The 20,237-nt window shown below is 37.7% G+C and overlaps 1 protein-coding gene across 3 annotated transcripts in view; it reads left to right on the plus strand.

Moving 5' to 3' along the window:
• TMTC1 (transmembrane O-mannosyltransferase targeting cadherins 1) overlaps positions 1 to 20,237 on the plus strand; it is a 294,086-nt gene that overhangs the window by 262,213 nt on the left and 11,636 nt on the right. For all 3 annotated transcript variants that reach the window (XM_033222533.1, XM_033222534.1, XM_033222535.1), the window contains 5 exons: positions 11,717 to 11,819; positions 13,837 to 13,972; positions 14,899 to 15,043; positions 15,973 to 16,110; positions 17,852 to 17,974. In XM_033222533.1, the coding sequence (XP_033078424.1) occupies positions 11,717 to 11,819; positions 13,837 to 13,972; positions 14,899 to 15,043; positions 15,973 to 16,110; positions 17,852 to 17,974 (645 nt within the window). The remainder of the gene's footprint in view (positions 1 to 11,716; positions 11,820 to 13,836; positions 13,973 to 14,898; positions 15,044 to 15,972; positions 16,111 to 17,851; positions 17,975 to 20,237) is intronic.

The following is a 20,237-nucleotide window of genomic DNA, read 5'->3' on the forward strand; positions in this document are numbered from 1 at the left end:
TTAAGTTTTGAATGTTAGTGGAACATTTAAATGAAAATGGCATATGGACCAATGAGAGCGAAAGAGATCAGGGCTAGAAAAATAGACCTAGGACTTTACAAAAATGACACCATATTATAAGCAGATAATTTCCTCGAGGAGAAAATGAAGAATAGTGTAGGGAAAAGCCCTGAAGAATTTTTTTAACCTTCTCATTTTACATAAAAATATGTGGTACACAGAATTAAGTGGCTGCTTATGGTGATTCACTAACTTGCAGCAGGACCTGGAGTAACACCTGGTGTCTAAGCTCCTCACTCGCCACTCTTGCGCTAGATGACACTGGGACCCCAGTGAATAGGCTGTGATCGTGGGCCACATGGGTTAATGAGGTTAGGCATGGAATGAAGTGGAAAGGAAGAAGTGATAAAACAAACTCAGAAGGATGAGTTGTCATGGAAGCTAGGCACATAAAAATATCCAGAGGAAAGTTTGTGTCGACTGCATCAAAGAAGTCAAGAAAACTGAGAACAGAAGATAAACTCTTAGCTTTGAAGTCAGGGTGGTCTCTAACTTGCTATACTCTTTGTTCTCCATTAGCATTCAGAACTGGCTGGACTCCAGCTTCACAGATAGGATAGTAAACATTTAGAAGCCCACAATCATTTTTCACCATCCTACTCTTACATGGATTATATAGCTTTGCATTACAATAACAGTAAAGGAAATGAAATTAACATTGTTTATGACTCTGGCCACTGTAAATTATTACTGGGCGCACGTTTATAGCCTATTGAAAAACTCAATTAATTACAATGATAACACTTAAAATAAAATATTTTTCCTTCATGTATTTTGAAATATGACTTTACCCAATGTGAGAGTGAAGAGAAAATTGGAACAATAAAACATAAGTTGAAACTCTGGATCAAATAAAAAGTCCTGGATCAGCTTCTCTCCTACAAATGCTGTATTTGGGGTACATTCAGCCACACTGTCTGTGGGGCTAAATCAACTTGGACGAAGACCCTAACTTAAGAATTTATTGATTTAATTATTGAGCACATATTTATTGAGCACTTAGATGCCACCAAGCACCAGAGTGCTGAAGCGGCAAGTTATGTATGTGGTTACCCTCATGGAGTGTAGTATAGAAGGGAAGGCTACCCCTAGGCAAAGATTTATAGCTCCCTCCCCAATGTCTAATGCAAGTGTAACAAATGTGCAAAGGGAAAGCACCAGTGAGCATGTTAAGGGGACATAACCTGATGTGGGAAAGGAATATATGGGGAGTGGGGATGGTTGCCAAAGAGGTGACCTTTAATCTGATATCTGAAGGGCTGATAGATATAAACTGGGTGAAAATGAAAGGAAGAGCTTTCTAGTCAGAAGGAGTAGACCTTCTAAGGGCTCTGAGGTGAGGAACGGTATTGAGCTTACTTCTAATATGTCAACTTAAAATCGTGAGATCTGTAAATTTGGAAAGGAGAGCTTTATTTCCTATAATGGATTGTAGCCTGCAGGCTGGCCACCTTGTAGGCTGGGAAGCATAGCCTCCCGCAGAAAGCAAAAGCAGGTGCTTTGAAGGAGGAAGGGCAAGACAGGAATTTATGCTGAATGGATTGACTAGGTGTACATGTTCAACAGATTATAGGAGGAACTGTGAATAATATGAAGGGGTTGCACATGCATAGTAAGCAAACATGCATGTTACATACATCCCATGTGCACTTTGAGGTGGAGACACAACATTTAAATGCAGAGGCATCCTATGCACAGTTTCCGTGGACCAGCCAGAAGCAGTCCACAGTCTGTGGTTTCTTTCCAGGAAGGAATGCTGGTCAGTTGCCTTGAGATTGTAAAAAGGGAGGGGAGCCCTGCTGCACAATGAGGTGGTTGGTTGAAATTAGCAGTGGAGCAAGTCTTTCAAAAGTGCTAGTTTCTGTTCAACTCTTAGGAAAGAGAGTCCAATGGTGGTTAGCAAAGGAGTGCGTATAATGCTTGAGTGACCTTACCTCTCTGGTCATGGCTGGGAACTGAGTTTTTAAGGTTTCCCTGGGGTCTCCTTGGCCAGGAGGGGTTTTGTTGAGTCAGATGGGGGACTTAGGACTTTATTTCTATTTCTGAAGTCGGAAGAAAGTCATGTACCTGGAAACATAGAGAATAAAGGCCAAATGGCATGAGAAAAGTCTAAAGTATCAGGAAGCTGCAGTTATATGCAAATGCGGTTTTCACCTCTTTTTCTGGTTCCATGACTGCATTATGAGTAGTTGCTCACTCTTGTCACTCTTTCTCTTTAGCATTTATTGTATTGTTCTTGGTGTTCCTTCTTTAAAGTGGTCACTTCTTGTTTGTGTAAATTGTCAGATAGTGTTGATCACACTCTGCTGGGAGATGAGAAAATCTAGGATTAGAAAACACCTTGTATTTCCTTGGTGGCGAAGAATGCCAGATTAATTGATTCATTTTAGTTGGATAGGAAAGAGAATTAGACATCAAATATTGATAGCATGTTTCTCATAAATGTTCATACTGATGACATATGGGTGAAGGAACTGTGGTAAAGAAAACGAAAGCAAAGAAGAGGGTGAGAAAACAGGTGTTTCTTTATCTTTTGGGCTGCTGTGTCTTGAATAGTTTCTTGGAGAAGTCATTGACATGAGTTTAAAGATCTGTTAGTCCTTAATTTCCCAGGTTTGTAATTCCTATTACAATATTACATTTGTAATTACGATTACAACATTACAATGTAATACTATTTACTAATAAAGCCATTTGGCTAATAGGAAGATACTTTAAGACTCTGTGGCTTTAAATTATTGATCAGAGTGAAAGCACTTCTAGAAAATCAGCTCAGACACATGGTGACCCCGATGTCAGGGCACTGGCACCATTTTTTTTCTATTGGCCCTTTACTGCTTTGGAATACCACTCTCTACACCTCTATACAGTAAGTACACATTGTTACAGGCCATCTGTTAATCTGTTTGCAAAGTGTTGACTGGAGACCCCCAGGGTCCATGAAGGTTTATACGCTTTTCCTAATAGTACTAAGAAGTAATTTGCCTTTTCCCTGTCATTCTCTCATGAGTATACAGTAGTTTTCTAGCTTTTCTAGCAGCCACAGGATATATCCACAATTATGAAAATGCTATTAAAATACTCTCTCCTTTGTCAACTAAATGTGTGTGTGAGGCCAGATTTTCTTTATATATTCCAACCAAATATATGTACATAAAACAGATTGAACACAGAAGCATATGATAATCCAGCTGTCTTAAGTCAGACATTAAAGAGATTTACAAAAATACAAACTAATGCCACTATTCTCGCTATTTTTTTGCTTTGAAAATAATTATTTTTATATAAATATATTATTTAGGTTTAAGTTTGTGATTAAGTAAACTAACACATATTTTTAAAGTTTTTCATCTTCTTTTCCAATGTAGGAAATATTGATATATGTAGTCCACATAAATGGAAAGTTCTTTGGAATTCTTGGTAACTTTTAGAGTTCAGAGACATTCCAAAATTAAGAAGGTTGATAATTTCTGCATTAAGCCAATGTCTATTTGTCATTTGAGTTACTGGAACCTGAATTATAAAGTTTTCCAAACACACTATTTGGCTCAAGACAGTAAATTATAGTCAAAGGTCCTTTTTCAGGACATCTATTTTTCACTTTTCCTTTCTTGAGGTAAAAAGTATACTATATTGGGTAATTATAGCATGTAAAAAGTGGGATGTTGACTGTGTTTTATCTCTCTTCCAAGGCCCATTTTATTTCTACCCCACTGAAAATGCTTTAAGTCTTGGAGAGGAGCCCATGGCTGCATGCTGCCCATTTTTAACTGCTGCCCTTGAAGGCCAATTTCACACAATGGCTGGGGACTCTGGTGTACAGCAGACGGTATTAATATGTCACAACTATTCCCTGGGTCACAAATATTTTTAAATAAAGTTGTCCTATAAATAGCTTACATTCATTTCCTCTGGAACTTACAAGTCAGTAGAGACTAGAAATGATCAGGCTTAGATGAGGACTTGTAGCCAGTTGAATTAAATGAAAGTGAGTGCTTGAAATTGAGCTTCAGTGATTAAATAATAATGCTATTTAAGATAAATGCATTACCCTTCCAGAGAAGGTCGAATTTACTTCAAACACCTATACAGTATTTTCTTCCTGGAGAAGTGTTTTTGTTCGTTCATTTGTTTGTTTGTTTTTATGAGTAGAGCTGATCATTCCATGAAATTGATAGTCAAGTGAAATGAATAGAAAGATAGATCTTACAGACATTTTCATAGAGCCTTGAAACTGCCATTGAAGGTGTAGGGCAGTGATTCATTGCACTTGACACACTCAGTCTTTAAATCTCACTATTTCTTTGGATTTTGAAAATATCATTTCTAGTGGAAAATCAGTTCAGCTCATGGATGCAAAAATAAAAGAGAAGTTTTAGATGAAAAAGATAATCTCTTTGCCTATTTTGGAGGAGCAAGAAAGTGGGGAAAAAAGTAATATTAGATCTGGTAAAGCAGTAATTGCACTTAAAAACTGTTGTTTAGTGTTGCATTTGACTTCAGAAGCTGAGACTGTGAAGACATCAGTTGTATTCCTTTCAGGAAAAACACCTTCTAACTTAACTAGTTTGGCTATAAAGATGTTTTTCAGATCTCACGTAGCCACAGATAGTTTTCAAGCACATCTGTGTTACACAGCTGCTGAAGTTAATAGCGACCAATGCCCTTGGGCATTTGGATCATGACAGGCATACAGCATCTAACCCCAGGTGTGGCTGCCACTCTTGGATGCCTCCCACACACCTTGTGCTTCTCCTCCCACAGCTACATTATTGCCTCCTTCTTGTCTGAATTCCACTCAGTGGTGAAGGGCGGGATTGTGTCTCTCACTCACTGTTGTGTTTTACTGTATACATGCATGGCACATGCATGGTGTTAAATTAAATTTAGCTTGACACAGCTTCTGTTTCATGTTGATGTTGTCTTTCTCAGCTCTTTCGATTGAAAAACAGAGCCTCTTCTCCCTCAAGGAATAAATGCTCTTTAAAACCTTTTAATTACCATTTTGGCTAAATGAATTACTATTATTCTACAGTGACCTGTGATCATATTTTAATTAAATGTTTTAAACCTTTGACATATTTGGCAGGCTTCTTTCCTTAAATCAAATTTCAAGTTGGAAATGAAGTCTTTTTTACCTCAACTAACTTGGGATTCTGCAGAGACCTTCTGCGGCATCCAAAAGAGAGTATATGGACTTATTTGACAGGCTAAACTATGAGAAGCATTGTCAAATAAGTAATGTTTAGCCTTTGAGTTATATTTTTATGGATACATTATTACTATATGTTCCAAAATTGTAAGAGATTGCTAAAATTCAGATATGTCTTGGTATGTTATCCATCATAATTGTGGTTATTATATTAAATTATTATAGGCCACAGAAAAAAAAAATTTTTGTCAATTACATCTTTAACCATGACCATAGTGAACTTTTCCATAGTTAATTGCTTGTTTTCTAAAAGCTCTTGATAAAGAAGTAAAATCCTAGAATGGCATGTCTTCAAGGAGGTTCACAGAAAGGATGAAAAGAACCCTGACAAGCACTCTTGAATACAGGTTTCTGAAAACTTAAAGATCACATTATTTGGACTAAGAATTCCCAAAACTCTAATGAAGAGACTGACTGGGTTATAACACTTCTAACCCAAGCAACACGAGAATTCACTGAATACCAAGAAAATACTTTCCCAGATTTTCATGCTAAACCAGCCAGCACTAAAATGTTTTAAGTATGCAATTTAAATAAACTCCTATGGTCCAATTCAAATTACCTATGATGGCCCACCTAATAAACAGTGCTATACATCTGAATTGAAAAACAAAATTGGTATTTGAGAGGATATAAATTCAGCATTAAGCATATATTCATGAAAAGCCTAAATGACCACCTGGGTCCTTGCTAAGTCCTTCAAGCTTTCATTGTTAAAAGTTCTATATGCCATAACTTATCATAGGAGGGATAAGCTGATCCAGGTTACATTTTTAAAGTATTTATTGGTGTGGTGACTATTCTAAATTGCTAAAATGATTACTAATATTTGGTTGGTCAAACTCATAATCCTGAGAAGACAATCAAAACTTCAGGTATATTTCTGCTACCTGATGGGCCATTTAAACATTTATAGAGAAATTGCATTCAACTGTCATTTTTAATGCATATCTTCTGGTTATATAAAATCTTCCTCATACAAAAATCTGATGGCTATAATAGTAGCTAAAACATTATTAGAAAGTGTGTTTCCCTCATGGGACATTCCTAGAAAAATCTCTAGCAATAAAGGCACTTGTTTCACTGGACAAGTTGTAAAACAATTAAATAAGGTATTTCAGATACACTAGCATTAGGAAAAGGTAACTGAATCACCTAGATTGCCTTAGTCAAAAGTATTACAGTGTATACAGTGGATAATCAGATCCACTTCCAGGGGAAAATGTAAGTTGACCCTTCTAAAATAGTCACTAGAAGCCCTATACCCCTAATAACAAAACCTCATTTACCTTCTGAAACTCTGAAACTCTGATATGACTAAATGCCACAAGGCTTTAATACATCATGCCAAAGTATACTTTCACTAGATTAAAAAAAATAAATAAATAAATAAAAATAAAAGCTTTTCATGTTCAGTGACTGTAGACAATCAAACCTTTCATGGTCTAAAACCAAGAGATTGGATATTCTGAAAATGATATCAGAAAAAGACTGCCCTTGGCTGGGCACAGTGGCTCATACCCGTAATCCCAGTATTTGGGGAGGCCAAGGCAGGTGGATCACCTGAGGTTAGGAGTTCAAGACCAGCCTGGCCAACATGGTGAAACCCTTTCTCTACTAAAAACACAAAAATTAGCCACTGGGTTTGGTGGTGGGTGCCTGTAATCCCAGCTAATTGGGAGGCTGAGACAGGAGAATCACTTGAACCCAGGAGACGGAGGTTACAGTGAGCTGAGATCCTGCCACTGCACTCCAGCCTGGGTGACAGAGTGAAACTCCATCTCAAAAAAAAAAAAAAGACTGCCCTTGCCACCCACACCACAGCAAAACTTCGGGAACTCAAAGCTTAGGTTCATAATCTCACAACTCAAAAGGACCCTCCAGACTCTTTGAACTATACACGCATTAGAAACCTTAAGATAAAGCTCACCAGGAAAGTTTCTCCCCAAAACAGATAGCCTCCTAGACATGGATAGCTTTCCCAAGATCACAGATCAAGGCTTCTATGCGATCATCAGACTCTTACCTCTCTTAATTTTTTCCTTGCTTATGCCTCTATAAACAATAAAACTAAAAAGGGAGATTTGTGTACATCATGATGTATAACTTTATTTGTAGAGGACTTTGCAGCCAGCCTTATACATTGACAGTTTTATGCCTGGGTAGAAAAGATAAAGGACCAATGTGAGCAAAAGAATTTAATGGCATCTTTGTTCTTCCATAATCAGTCAGAACCAGAACATTGGTTCATTCCTTTTAACCTATATCATAGGTTTAAAACAACATTGCCAGGAGGCCTTCACTCTTCTAGTGAAGCTTAAACATGGAGTTTCTTTAAACTCTTCTAGACATAATTCTTAGGCCCCTTTTCCCATAATTTAAAGGAGACAATGATTAAAATTTGTCCCTCATAATAGGCTCTATAACAGATTCTACTACAAAGACTAATTATACAACAGACATCTTTAAATTCTCTTGCTAAGGTTGTGCTGGTTAATAAAATTACTCTAGATTGCCTACTGGATAAGCAGTAAAAAATCTGTACCGTTACTGACACTATTTGTTACATGTAAATAAATACATTGAATATTACAGAGATTTGCTTGTAGGGTATTAATAAACAGGCTGTTTGGTTAAAACAAGTAGACTCTTTGTCTGGCTCATTCTTTGATCTATTTCATTTTAGGTGGGTTGGTTCATGGAGATGCTGACTTAGGAGCATACTCCAAACTCTTGATATGATCCTGTTGATCATTATAATTGTCTCTCTGGCACACTATGTTCTCTCAAAAGTTTTAAATAATTACATACAGCCATTTTTAAAATGTCAAATGATCTCTCTTTAATTGAGATGACAAAAACTAAAAAAAAAAAAAGGTGTTCTTATAAAGACATCATAACCAATAAATAAGGTACTGAGACCAAAACCCTAAAATAATGGTAACTGAGAATGGCATTAAAAGCCTAATGGTCACTTAAGTAAAATCATGACCAAAAGGAAGAAACTGTTAAACAAATTTAGGAGATGCCATTATTTTGGACTGAGTTCATACCATAGGCCCCAGCAGACCAGACCAAACCAAAATAGACTCACTCATGCTAAATGTGACATAATCAAACTAAAACTTAAAAAAAAAAAAAATCCCAAATAGGCAAGTCCTAAAACGGCCCGAATTTTCTTTCTCCTCTCCTAAAAACAAGAGATTCCAACACAGAGAGGTGCCCTCTACTCTCTTTCAAAAAAATAACCTAAAAGCCTACTTCCCATCTTACAAAGATCACTGTTCTGCTGTTTCCCAGTAAGACTTGAGACCAAATAAGTGCCTTTACGATAGTGGTAGAATGAAATCAATGCCTACAGTTTTGATTCACCTCTCAATTTTGAGGGAAGCATTGTTAAATTTAGCCTAAAACTGCCTCCTTACATATTTTAAGCTTGGCCTAAAATTTTCTTTGTACATAGTAAACTGTAACCTAACTGGGTGCATAAACAGACCACCTTGTGCCTATTACTGTCTTACCAGTCAGCCAATCTAGACAGCCAGCTGTTCAAACTATATTCAAGTAAGGCAAACACTGAGCTGTTACCACGTCAGCCATTTCTGTACCTCACTTCCGTTTTCTGTAAGTCGCTTTCCTTTTCCTGTCCGTAAATCCTCCCTGACCACATGGCAGCGGCAGAGTCTCTCTGGACCTGTTCTGGTTCAGGGGGTTGCCCAATCTGTGAACACTTTCTTCCTCAAATAAACTTCATTACATTTAATTTGCCTAAAGTTTTACCTTTAACAATGGTGTTCATGAAATATTTGTTGAGGAAAGGTAGGGAGGGATGGGTTGGACGGTTGAACAGATGGACGAATACCCAAAAGTATAACTGTTTATTTTTATGCCAGAGCCATGTTTGTTTATTTCCAAAAATACTGCTTTTATTCAGGGCTCCCCAATTCCCTATTGGCCCACTGAAAACCTAGCTTCTATTCTCTGTCCCCATGTAGCTGTGAGATTTTGGATAAGTAAGGATAAAGGCCAGCATGATAAACCAAAGTGCTGACCATGTACTAAGCTTCGTTCTAAGTGTTTCAAATGTTTTAATAGATTTATTCCTCAAAACAACCCTATAACATAAGTACGATTTTTATCCCTGATTTACAGTTGGGGCACATGGCGGGTAAGAAAGGTCATACAGACAGTTGATGGTGGGGCTTGGATTTGAATCCATGCAGTCAAACCTTGGGAGCCTCGTTCTTAACCACTGTGTCATACTTCTATAGCCATTGCAGTAAATGCATGTGGAATGAATGGATACATGAATATATACCTTATGGTACTCTCTAGATGTTAATTTTCTCAGGTTGTTACATAATTTCTGTTCTGCTTGTTTTCATTACATACATACATACACACATACACACACACACACACACACACACACACATACACACACTGTCAGTCCTTCAATGGACGAGAGCTTCAGAAAGCTTTTCTTCTCTTCAATAGATTGAAAGGAAATATTTTGAGACTTTAATTCATCTTTAAATTTTTTGAATTTGATAATTTGTTGAGTTTGGCAATTAGAAAAACACACTTTTAGAGATATGGATGCTTATTTTTGCTGGAGTGGGGATGAAGTTTGACAAACCACACCTTGTTCCTTAATGTTACTTAAATGTAGGAACTCAAATAGCTGGCACTAGTCATTCTACAGAGTGTAAAGTAGATGTTCCTCTCTGGGTCAGATCAGATTTGGGCTTCTTGGCTTATTGTTCAGCCCTCAATCTTACACTTAATCATAAGCTGAAGATGTCATGTCTCAGGACATTGTTTTTCTACGTTCCTTTGTCATATGTCTGGTTCAATGCTCAGTAGGAGTAACTTAAAATAAGGTTGTGGAAAATGTCCATACTCAGGAGAGAGATATATATATATATATATTAAAGCAGGCATGTGCTGTGTGCCAAATCATTTTATTTTACCTGACCTTCACAGAAGTACTAGGAAAAGATGACATTGTTAACTTGTGGGTAAATAAGTCTTAGTATCTGGGAAACTTTGATTAATTAATTATATTTCACCTTCTATATTGTAAAAGTAAGTGTGACATAACAGTCTCTAATGGTTGTGAAAAATGTACCTGAAAATGCCAAGTGCAGTGGCTCACATTTGTAATCCCAGCACTTTGGGATGCCAAGGCAGGCGGATCACCTGAGGCCAGGAGTTTGAGACCAGCCTGGCCAACATAACGAAACCCCATCTCTACTAAAAATACAAAAATTAGCTGGGCATGGTGGCACATGCCTGTAATCTCAGCTACTCAGGGAGCTGAGGTGGGAGGATTACCTGAGCCCAGGAGACAGGAGTTGCAGTGAGCCGAGATCACCCCACTGCACTCCAGCCAAGTTGACAGAGTGATACTCTGTCTCAAAAAACAAGAAAGAAAGAAAGAAAGAAAGAGAGAGAGAGAGAGAGAGAGAGAGAGAGAGAGAGAGAGAAAGAAAGAAAAAGAAAGAAAGAAAGAAAGAAAGAAAGAAAGAAAGAAAGAAAGAAAGAAAGAAAGAAAGAAAGAAAAGAAAAGAAAGAAAGAAGAGAGAGAGAGATGGAGGGAGGGAGGGAAGGAAGGAAGGAAAGAAAGAAAAAGAACCTAAAAAGTAACTCAGAATTACCAAAGTTTGCTAAAGTGAATATATAGACAAATAGAACACAAGGGCAATTAGAACTGGAGCCCTAGAATGAGAGATGTGGTGATCGACCTGAACCTTGCCACACAGTTTGGAGGTACGCCCTTGAGGGGGCATATAATCTTGTTGGAGGGAACAGCTCAGAGGTGGAAAGCATGGAATGAGTATGGGAAGTAGCCACCAGTCTGGTGGGCTGTAGACACGCTTCAAGTAGAGCCCTCCACAACATCTGCATCAGCCTCCCCTCTCTACTTGCCTCAAAAACCTCCCCAAACAACGCGGTACAGTATAGGATATAGATAAAAAGAGTGTCATCTATGCAAATGCAGCTAGAAAACAAATTCCCCAGACTGCCCTGCCTCCCAGCCACATTGCCACCTCTAAAAACATTCCACCATTTGTGCATCCCCCGTTTTCATATGGAGAGTCACCGGGGTGAAGGGCATCCTATTCAAACAGCTATTTTCAGGCCTTTTTCACCAGTAGGCATGCATGTTGTACAGGTCCATATCCTTCCAAAGGTCCCATTTGAGACAACATCATCTTTTTTGCCCTAAGGGAACTAAATACAGATATGAATTTTGGGTATTTTGTACACCGTTAATATTGCCTTTAATTCAAAGTTCATAGTGCCTTATCTCCGTGCCTGTTGTATATTAGGTGCTTAGTAAGATTTTTTTTTATTTGCTTTTCCTGCTCCTAATATTCAGTTTATTGCTGGTTTTAAAAAGCTTTCTCACTTATTTTGTTTGTTTGTTTCCTTTGAAAGGAGAGGTTTAAAGAAGCTGAAGAAATATACCAGGCTGGAATAAAGAACTGTCCAGACAGCTCAGATTTACACAACAACTATGGGGTTTTCTTAGTTGATACTGGTAAGTAAAATTAAAGAGAAACTGTATTGCTGAGATTGGCTAATACTATTTATCCAGCAAAATGGAAGGCAAATAATCCTCAGAAGTAAAATTCATTGGGCTTGGCAGGAAGCTCACACTACTGACAGTCATTGTACCTTGGGGCTGTCATTTCTCTGAATCTGCAAGCTCGATTCAGTAAAATCTGCCCATTCTTATACTCATTTCTCTACAGAAAACTCCCCAGGTGACAGGAAGTAGCCTTATGATTTAATGAGTCCCAGTCTTCTTTGAATATTATTTATGTATATTTATAAATCTATGGTGATGAAATGTTTCTCTACAATGATGCAGAACCTGCCTCTGAAAGCAGTTACTGGCAGATGGTAAATACTTTTCTATGACATATTTTTTAAAAGCCTCCAGAATTGTTCCATCATTCCTTCCTTGATTTACGTTACAGAAACTGCATTATTAAAATTGATACGATGCTCTTATATGACAGGTGCTATGTAAAATACACTTACTTTATCTTGCTTAATGCAGAACATTACAGGGCGTGAATTATCTTTTCTTTATGACTTATGTAGTGCCTCTATGCTGTTGGCATGCAACAAGTACATATAAATAATGAAATTATATTTAAATGTAAGGTCAAAGCACCACTTTGTTCCTGTTGATTACTAGACTAGCTGCCCTGCAGTAAAATTTAGTTTAATTAGCTTTTCAATATGCAATGCTTAAAGGGGTTTTATTTTCAAGGATATTTGGAGCTCTCTTGTTTTACAGAATATAAAATTTACATTCTGATACATCTAAGAGACTTACCTTATTTTTTGCATGTGTAAAATTGTTGTGTAGTGCCACCTGCTGGTTCATTGGCCACATAATAATACATTGTCTTAAAAATATAAAAACCAGAAGAAATGTCTAGTTGGGCCGGTCTAACCCTCCTCCTTTTACTTCAACAACAGTCCCACCCCACCACACCCCTAAAAATGATAACTCCCTGACCACCCTATGACATTGAGCCTCTGCCTTCAGAGACAGAGGCTCCTAGGGACCTCCTAGTCAAACTTGTATTCAAACAGATACACTTGAAAAGATTTCTATGTAGATAATAAACATTCAATTCTATTTAGAACTTCAGTGTTCTAAAGTTTAGTCCCTGATTATAGTTTCACCAGGAAGCTACTTTAAAGAAACCTGTCAGACTGGAGGGTCTTCATTCTGGTTGTGGCCTTACTCTCACTTGCCTTGGGATCTTTATCAAGTCTGTGAATATCTTTGCACTTTAGTGTCTGTATCTGTAAAGAGGAAAATTTTTGTGTGTGGTTTTTTAAATATCTCTTAAATCCTGATAAACAGCTAAACAGTATCAAAAGGCAGCTAAATTGTATAAAAACTACCTGCGAAAACCATACAAACAAAAGTATTTAAAAATATATAATGCATTGGACAAGTGCATGGTGGCATTTTTATGTTGGAAGTCTTATTAATTAAGTACCATTCAAATGAAAGTGCATGATTTTAAAAGAGATTTTCACTGTAGTGCTGATATGTGTTATTTAAAGCAGTGCTTCAATTGCTATGTTGCTGTATAGTTCATTGACACAGACCCTTAGAAATTGCTTCTGGACAGTTTTATTTCTATGGTAGCCTGTTCTGCTTTTATATAATGAGGGCCAGTTATATCTTGGATAAATAACAATCACTAATAATCTGAAGACATCCTATTAGCAAGAGCAATGACCAGAAAAATTTCGACTAAAATAATATATATAATTAAAAGAATAGGTTTTAGTTTTTACTGCTTTTTTTGTTAATTTTTTTGGAAGTATGAATGAACAGTGAAATGGTTCAAAGTTAGGCAGTGGCCAGGATGAGAAGCTAAAATGCAAGCTAATTTGCATATTGAATAATTTTGGTATAACTCTGTAATAATAAGAAAGAATTATAAGTCAGAAGAGAACGTGAAAAGTTCGTGTCTTTTATAAAAAGACATGTTCTGCTCTTACCAACCTATCACTGGTTACAGGCTTACCAGAAAAGGCAGTGGCCCATTACCAACAGGCCATCAAACTTAGCCCCAGTCATCACGTGGCCATGGTGAACTTGGGAAGACTCTACAGGTCACTGGGAGAGAACAGCATGGCTGAAGAATGGTACAAGCGGTAAAGTTCCCTTTCTTGGCTTTATAAGTTGGCCAGAAACCTCAGCAATCGCTCATCAGCTTCTTAGTTAATGAGAATAGGTGTGCTGTCAGAATACTGGCAAATTTTGCCAATTCAGGTAATACAAATTCTTATAGCCAAAGAAAGCAACCACAACAATATAAATGGTATCATAATTCATGACTTTGGCTTGCTGATTAGACTATAGTGCTGAACCAAGGTTGAAATTTAATTCCCACTTTAGTCAGTTTGTTGTTTTCTAAAGCCATAGATTGCAACCCCAATCATAAATAGCAATTTTAAAAATGAGAATACATGAAAAACTATGCACACATGAGAACAAATTCATCATATAATTGATGGGAAAGACCCTTGGGGCTCAGTTTCTCTATTGATAGGTCGATAAGACAATCTTATGTTCCAAGTATGGCATCATGATCATTTTGTAAAAACCTTGTTCTTGGCCAGGCGTGGTGGCTCACATCTGTAATCCTAGCACTTTGGGAGGCCAAGAAGGTCGAATCACCTGAGGTCAGGTGTTCAAGACCAACTTGGCCAACATGGTGAAACCTCGTCTCTACTAAAAGTACAAAAATTAGCCGGGCATGATGGCAGGCACCTGTAATCCCTGATACTCAGAAGGCTGAAGCAGGAGAATCGCTTGAACCTGGGAGGTAGAGGTTGCAGTGAGCCAAGACTGTGCCGCTGCACTCCAGCCTGGGTGATAGAGTGACACTCTGTCTCAAAGAAAAAAAAAAAAAGAAAAAAGAAAAGAAAAAGCCACAAACCTTGTTTTTGATATAAAAACAAAGACCATAGTGGAGCAGAGGTTCAGACCATGGACAGTCATCCCTAAATCTAAGCCTAGATATTTGGAAATGTACCTATTAGAAGAGAAATGTCAATTAGATTTTCTCCAAACTCAGCGCCCTGCAGGTGGCACACAAAGCTGAGATATTGTCACCTTTGGGAGCACTGTATTACAACACTGGCAGATACGAAGAGGCTTTGCAGATTTACCAGGAAGCTGCAGCACTTCAGCCTTCTCAAAGAGAGCTCCGCTTGGCCCTGGTGAGTAGGATGAAAGAAAATGAAGTTGGCAACCTAAGCACAGCCAGCCATAGAGAGAGTTGTAGTCCTCAAGCCTCAAAACTGGAGCTGGAATGCCGTAATACATCCACTGGATGAATATTCATACAGCCAATATTAGAGCCATTCTCTGGAGACATGGACACCAAAAATACTGCATTTTTGTTTTGAAATAACTTCAAACTTATGAAAATGTTGCAATAATAGTAAAAAATTACCATATACCCTTTCATCCAGATCCAATGCTTTGTAACATTTTGATGCATTTATCACTCCCTTGTGTATGCATGTAGACGTGTATATACATACATGTATATGTGTGCATATTTAGATATGTATGTTTGTATATACCTATTATTAGTATGTGCTATTTTTTTCCTGAACCATGTGGAAATTAGATGTACATATCATTCCCCTTTATCTCTAAATACATTAGCAAATAGTTTCTAAGAAGGACATTCTCTAACATAACCACAGTATATTTATTAAACTCAGGAAAATTAACATTCATACCAACAAAATTTTTATCTCAGTATTTGGAACTTCATTCCTTAGATGTGCAATACATCAAATTTGTTATCTTGCTATAAACACACTGTTCTGATGAAATCAGAGGAAATTCTTTCTCTTCTGACATATTTAGTCAACCTTTTTTAAAAGCCACAAGCCATTTCATTGGATATCTTTGGTGTTTCTGCCATTCACTCACAAACGGATGCACAAAACTAAGTAAAGAAACAAACAGCAAAAAGTCAAAACCTGAAAACTGGTGATTCAGCCTTCTCTATGAGTCACTAAATTGATGCTGAGCATGTTTTTCAGGAATGTATTCTGAATGCTTCTGTTCAGGGATGCTTTATTTGATAAGGTAATAAAGTGTCTGCTAAGCCAAAGTCTATGTGGTTTTGTAGGCTCAGGTTTTGGCCGTGATGGGTCAGACAAAAGAAGCTGAAAAGATGACCAATCACATTGTGTCAGAGGAGACCGGGTGCCTTGAATGTTATCGCCTCTTGTCAGCCATCTATAGCAAGCAGGAGAACCACGACAAGGTAAAGAAGGACCTTGTTTTGAGTTCTTTGGATTCATGGGTTAAACATGGGGTGCACCTAAGTGATTCTCGAGTTTGCATGTTTATAAGCCTGGGAGATCTTAAATCTTATCAGTCAGCGTATCCTACCTTGTGGAAACTTTTCGCAGATATCCCCTTAACACCTAAGATGTCCCCTTGTAATAATATTTTCTGGGCTTATGCTTGATGTAAAGCTTTTATGTGGTATTGTCTCAGTTTGTTTTCAGCTAAGTCTATAAAGATCAAGACCAACATTTATATGCTTTATTATTTTGCATTTTCCTTCTTCTATATTGTTTTATGTAATCCTTTACAGGGTTGTTATGAGGATTACATAAAACAATATAGAAGAGGAATATATAAGAAGATTACATGAAACAGTATCTAAGAAGGAAACACAGGGTGACCCGGTGTCACAACTGTTACTGTTTATCTCCATTTTAAAAGTCACATAATCAGTAAATTTATAAATTGACTCAATAAAAGAATTGTTGAAGGCCTACTATGTTCTGGCCACTGTAGTAAGCATCAGAAATAAAGTGGTATGAAAAAAAACAAAAAGTCACTGCCCTGGTCTTCGTGGAGCTAACCCATAGAGAAGGAGATTAAACAAGTACTCACAAAACAAATGTAGAGTGATGGCTGTGCCCAGGGATATCATGAAGAGCTACCTGTCCAAAAGAGCATATAATCAGGGGACCCGATGACTCTGGGAGGCCAGGTTTCCCTGTGAAGTGACGTGAAGGTGAGGGCTGGATGAAGAATAAGAGTTAACAGGCAGAGGAAGAAGCAAGGAGGATTCTGGTCCGGGAAACACACATGAAAAGCCCTGTGGCAGCAGCAAGGGGCCTCTCTGAGGAATGGGCATGAGGGAGCGGGAGTACTGTAGGAACGCAAGCACAGGCTGCTGGGAGGAGACTCCCTGGGGCCAGGCCAAGGGTTTTGTTCCTTACCCTGGGAGGAGCTTTGGGTTTCTGTGGAGAGGAGCAACATGATAGATAGTTGCTTTGAGGGGATCTTTGGCTGCAGCGAGGTCAGTAGGTGCTGGGGACAGAATGGTCACTAGGACCTGAGAGGGACTGGTGGGGTGGTCCCGATGGACCCATGTTCAGGGCAAATGTCTGATGCCAAATCTTGTTTTCTTTCAACTGTATCACACCACCTCCCTGTAAAGTAATCAAGGATATTTTATTGCCACTCATCGATACATGAGAAAACTGGAGGTGTATATAAAAAAAAAAAAGTTATTTTGTCAGGGCCACTAATTCCCAGTGAGAAAATCAAAGATAATGAAGAATGTATATGTATTTGAGACAAGGCCTTCCTCTGATTCCCAGGCTGGAGTGTAGTGGCATGATCTCACCTCACTACAAGGTCCACCTCCCAGGGCTCAAGAGATCCTCCCACCTCAGTCCCCCCAGTAGCTGGGATTACAGGTGCGCACCACCAGACCTGGCTAATTTTTGTATTTGTTTGTAGAGACAGGGTTTCACCATGTTGCCCAGGCTGATCTTGAGCTACTGGAGCAATCTGCCTGTTTCAACCTCCCAAAGTGCTAGAATTACAGCCATTAGCCACCACGCCTGACCAAGAATTGTATTTTGATTATCACATACCATACCTGCTGACACATAGGAACAAAAAGCATAAATTTTATAAGTTAAGTAAGTTTTTCTTTACCTAATCAGCATTTATCCTGTCTTAATTTCCAACCTCTGCAGGCACTTGATGTTATAGACAAGGCTCTCCAGCTGAAACCAAAGGACCCAAAAGTCATTTCTGAACTTTTTTTCACAAAAGGAAACCAACTAAGAGAGCAGAACCTTCTTGACAAAGCTTTTGAGGTATAAACTCTTCATTGAAATTAGTACTCTTTTGATCTTTAAGGAAACATGTACAGTAAGATCTAAGATCACTGGCATGTTTGTGGAGTGAGTGAGTTTTTTGACTAATTGACATAAAGTTTTGTTTTTTATTTTAATCATTGAGCATCTGGCCCTTGACTATTCAGAATTACACATTTATTTTTCTGAGTAATCATTTTTAACTTGACGTTCACAGTATTCCGCATTTTGGTCTCAAACTAGCTTCTCTCTGTCTCTCTGCCTGCAAGAACCTTCTATTTCAGCTGGACTAGTACCTGAAAAGCCTTGGACATTTCCATATGTCCTTGAAACGCCCTCTCTTGACTTGGAAGATGAGATTTCCACTCATCCACCAAGACACAGTCTTTGTCCTCCTGCCTTAGGAAGCCCTCCCTAACCATCCTTATTCCCTGTGACCTTACTTCTTCTGAACTCTTAAAAAGCATGGACGGTCTCATGAAGGTACCAGTCATTTGAAAGTGTCACATATTATGTTGTACTATTAGGTCCGTCCCCCAACCCCTGTGTGTGTGTGTGTGTGTGTGTCTCTGTGTGTACAGGTAAGTACAAATCTTTGCATAGTTTATCTCCACAATTAGATTGGACTTTCCTTGTAGAGAGGGGCTGCATTCTTCTCTGTTCTAAAACAGTGCTTTGCATCTTATAAGGTGTTCAGTATCTACGGCTTTGGAATAAAACTTATTCACAGGTTAAACTCAAGAAGACATTTATAAGTAGAAATAGAAATGTTAGTGTTACATACTTTAAAAATATGTAACAATGTTAAATGCTTTCTCCTTATATCTGGTAAAGCCACAAATTAATGAAGTCATAAAATTATACTAAATATATTATAGGAAAAGTGAAATCTCAAATGATACAATTGTGTGGGGAAATAAACAAGTGAGTGACTTTTAATATATTATTGGAAAACACATGGAAAGATATTTGGGAAAGCTCATTTGAATGTGAACCCTTTAAACAAAAACAGAAATTGTGGCATTTTTCTCTGAAAAATTGTAAGCATTTTTCTCAGAATTTGTAGGGGTTTCTCTGCCTTTTGAACATTTTCAATATCTTTATTCTTAAGTTATTTATAACTAATGTGAACATTATTAATAACTTGTGAATATTTATGTGTGAATAAATTCTTGCGTATATATATATGGCCATTGATTCATAATAACAGCTAAAATGTATTAGCACTTTACGCATGATTCATATGTATTTTGTAACTTAATCTTCACAGGAATCCTACAAGAAAGGCATGGTCATTATCATCATTTTATAGTTTTGTAAACTCAGGCTTAAAGTTCATATCTTGCTCAAGGTCACAGAAATGGGTAAGAGATGGCATCAGGGTTTGAATCCAGCTCTCCTACACTACATTCCCATCTCTGCTGATATAAATTAATCCAAGAGACACACCCTTTCAGTTTATTTTAACAGCTTTTTGAAAGTATGGTTTCTTAGCATTTCTTTCTTTCCCTTAAAACTGAAGTAGAGGAGAATGGACCAGATTTTACTTGATGGATCTGTTTGGTCATATTCTTGCTAATGAAAATAGCAGGGAACATTAAAATATATGCACAAATACTTAGCTTTGTAATTAAAGGCAACGCATTTAACCTGTGGCTTTATTTCAGGTGACCACTTGAGACTCAGTGGTGAGCATACCTTTGATGCAAAACATGCGTAATGTTAAAAATATACCACACATCACTGATACTACATTTAATAGGATCCATGTTATTCAGGCCTAAGAAAGTGCTTGAGGGATAGGTAACTCCCTTTAAACATTTGAAGACTTTTCATATGGCAGGGGAAAAAAGAATGTCTAATGAATAAAACTATCCCCTAGTGAAGTAGATGTTCTTAAAGAGGCGGTGATCCATTTGAAGAATTTCAGTATAGGCTGAACATCTAGGTCAGTTATATTGTGAAAGGGCATACTGCATTAGGGTTAAACTGCTTAGAAGACTACCCCAAAATTCTGTCATTGTAAAAAGAATTTTCTTACCAATTCCATTTGCAGTGAAAAAAGGCCAAAAAGTACAATTTTCTTGCAGGTCAAGGACAGTTGAAAATGATATGATATCATAGAAATCACCAGAATTCCCTGCAGGCATCCTCAGTCTCTCTAAGTCCAAAGGTTAGCTCTGCAGGGAAATTATACATTTCAGTTTCCTCCACTTTAGAATCATCAACTTTGAAAAATAATAGAAATAAACAGGGTCTCCTG

The sequence above is a fragment of the Trachypithecus francoisi genome, unplaced genomic scaffold (genome assembly GCF_009764315.1).
Source record: "Trachypithecus francoisi isolate TF-2019V2 unplaced genomic scaffold, Tfra_2.0 Lachesis_group11, whole genome shotgun sequence".
NCBI lineage: Eukaryota > Metazoa > Chordata > Mammalia > Primates > Cercopithecidae > Trachypithecus > Trachypithecus francoisi.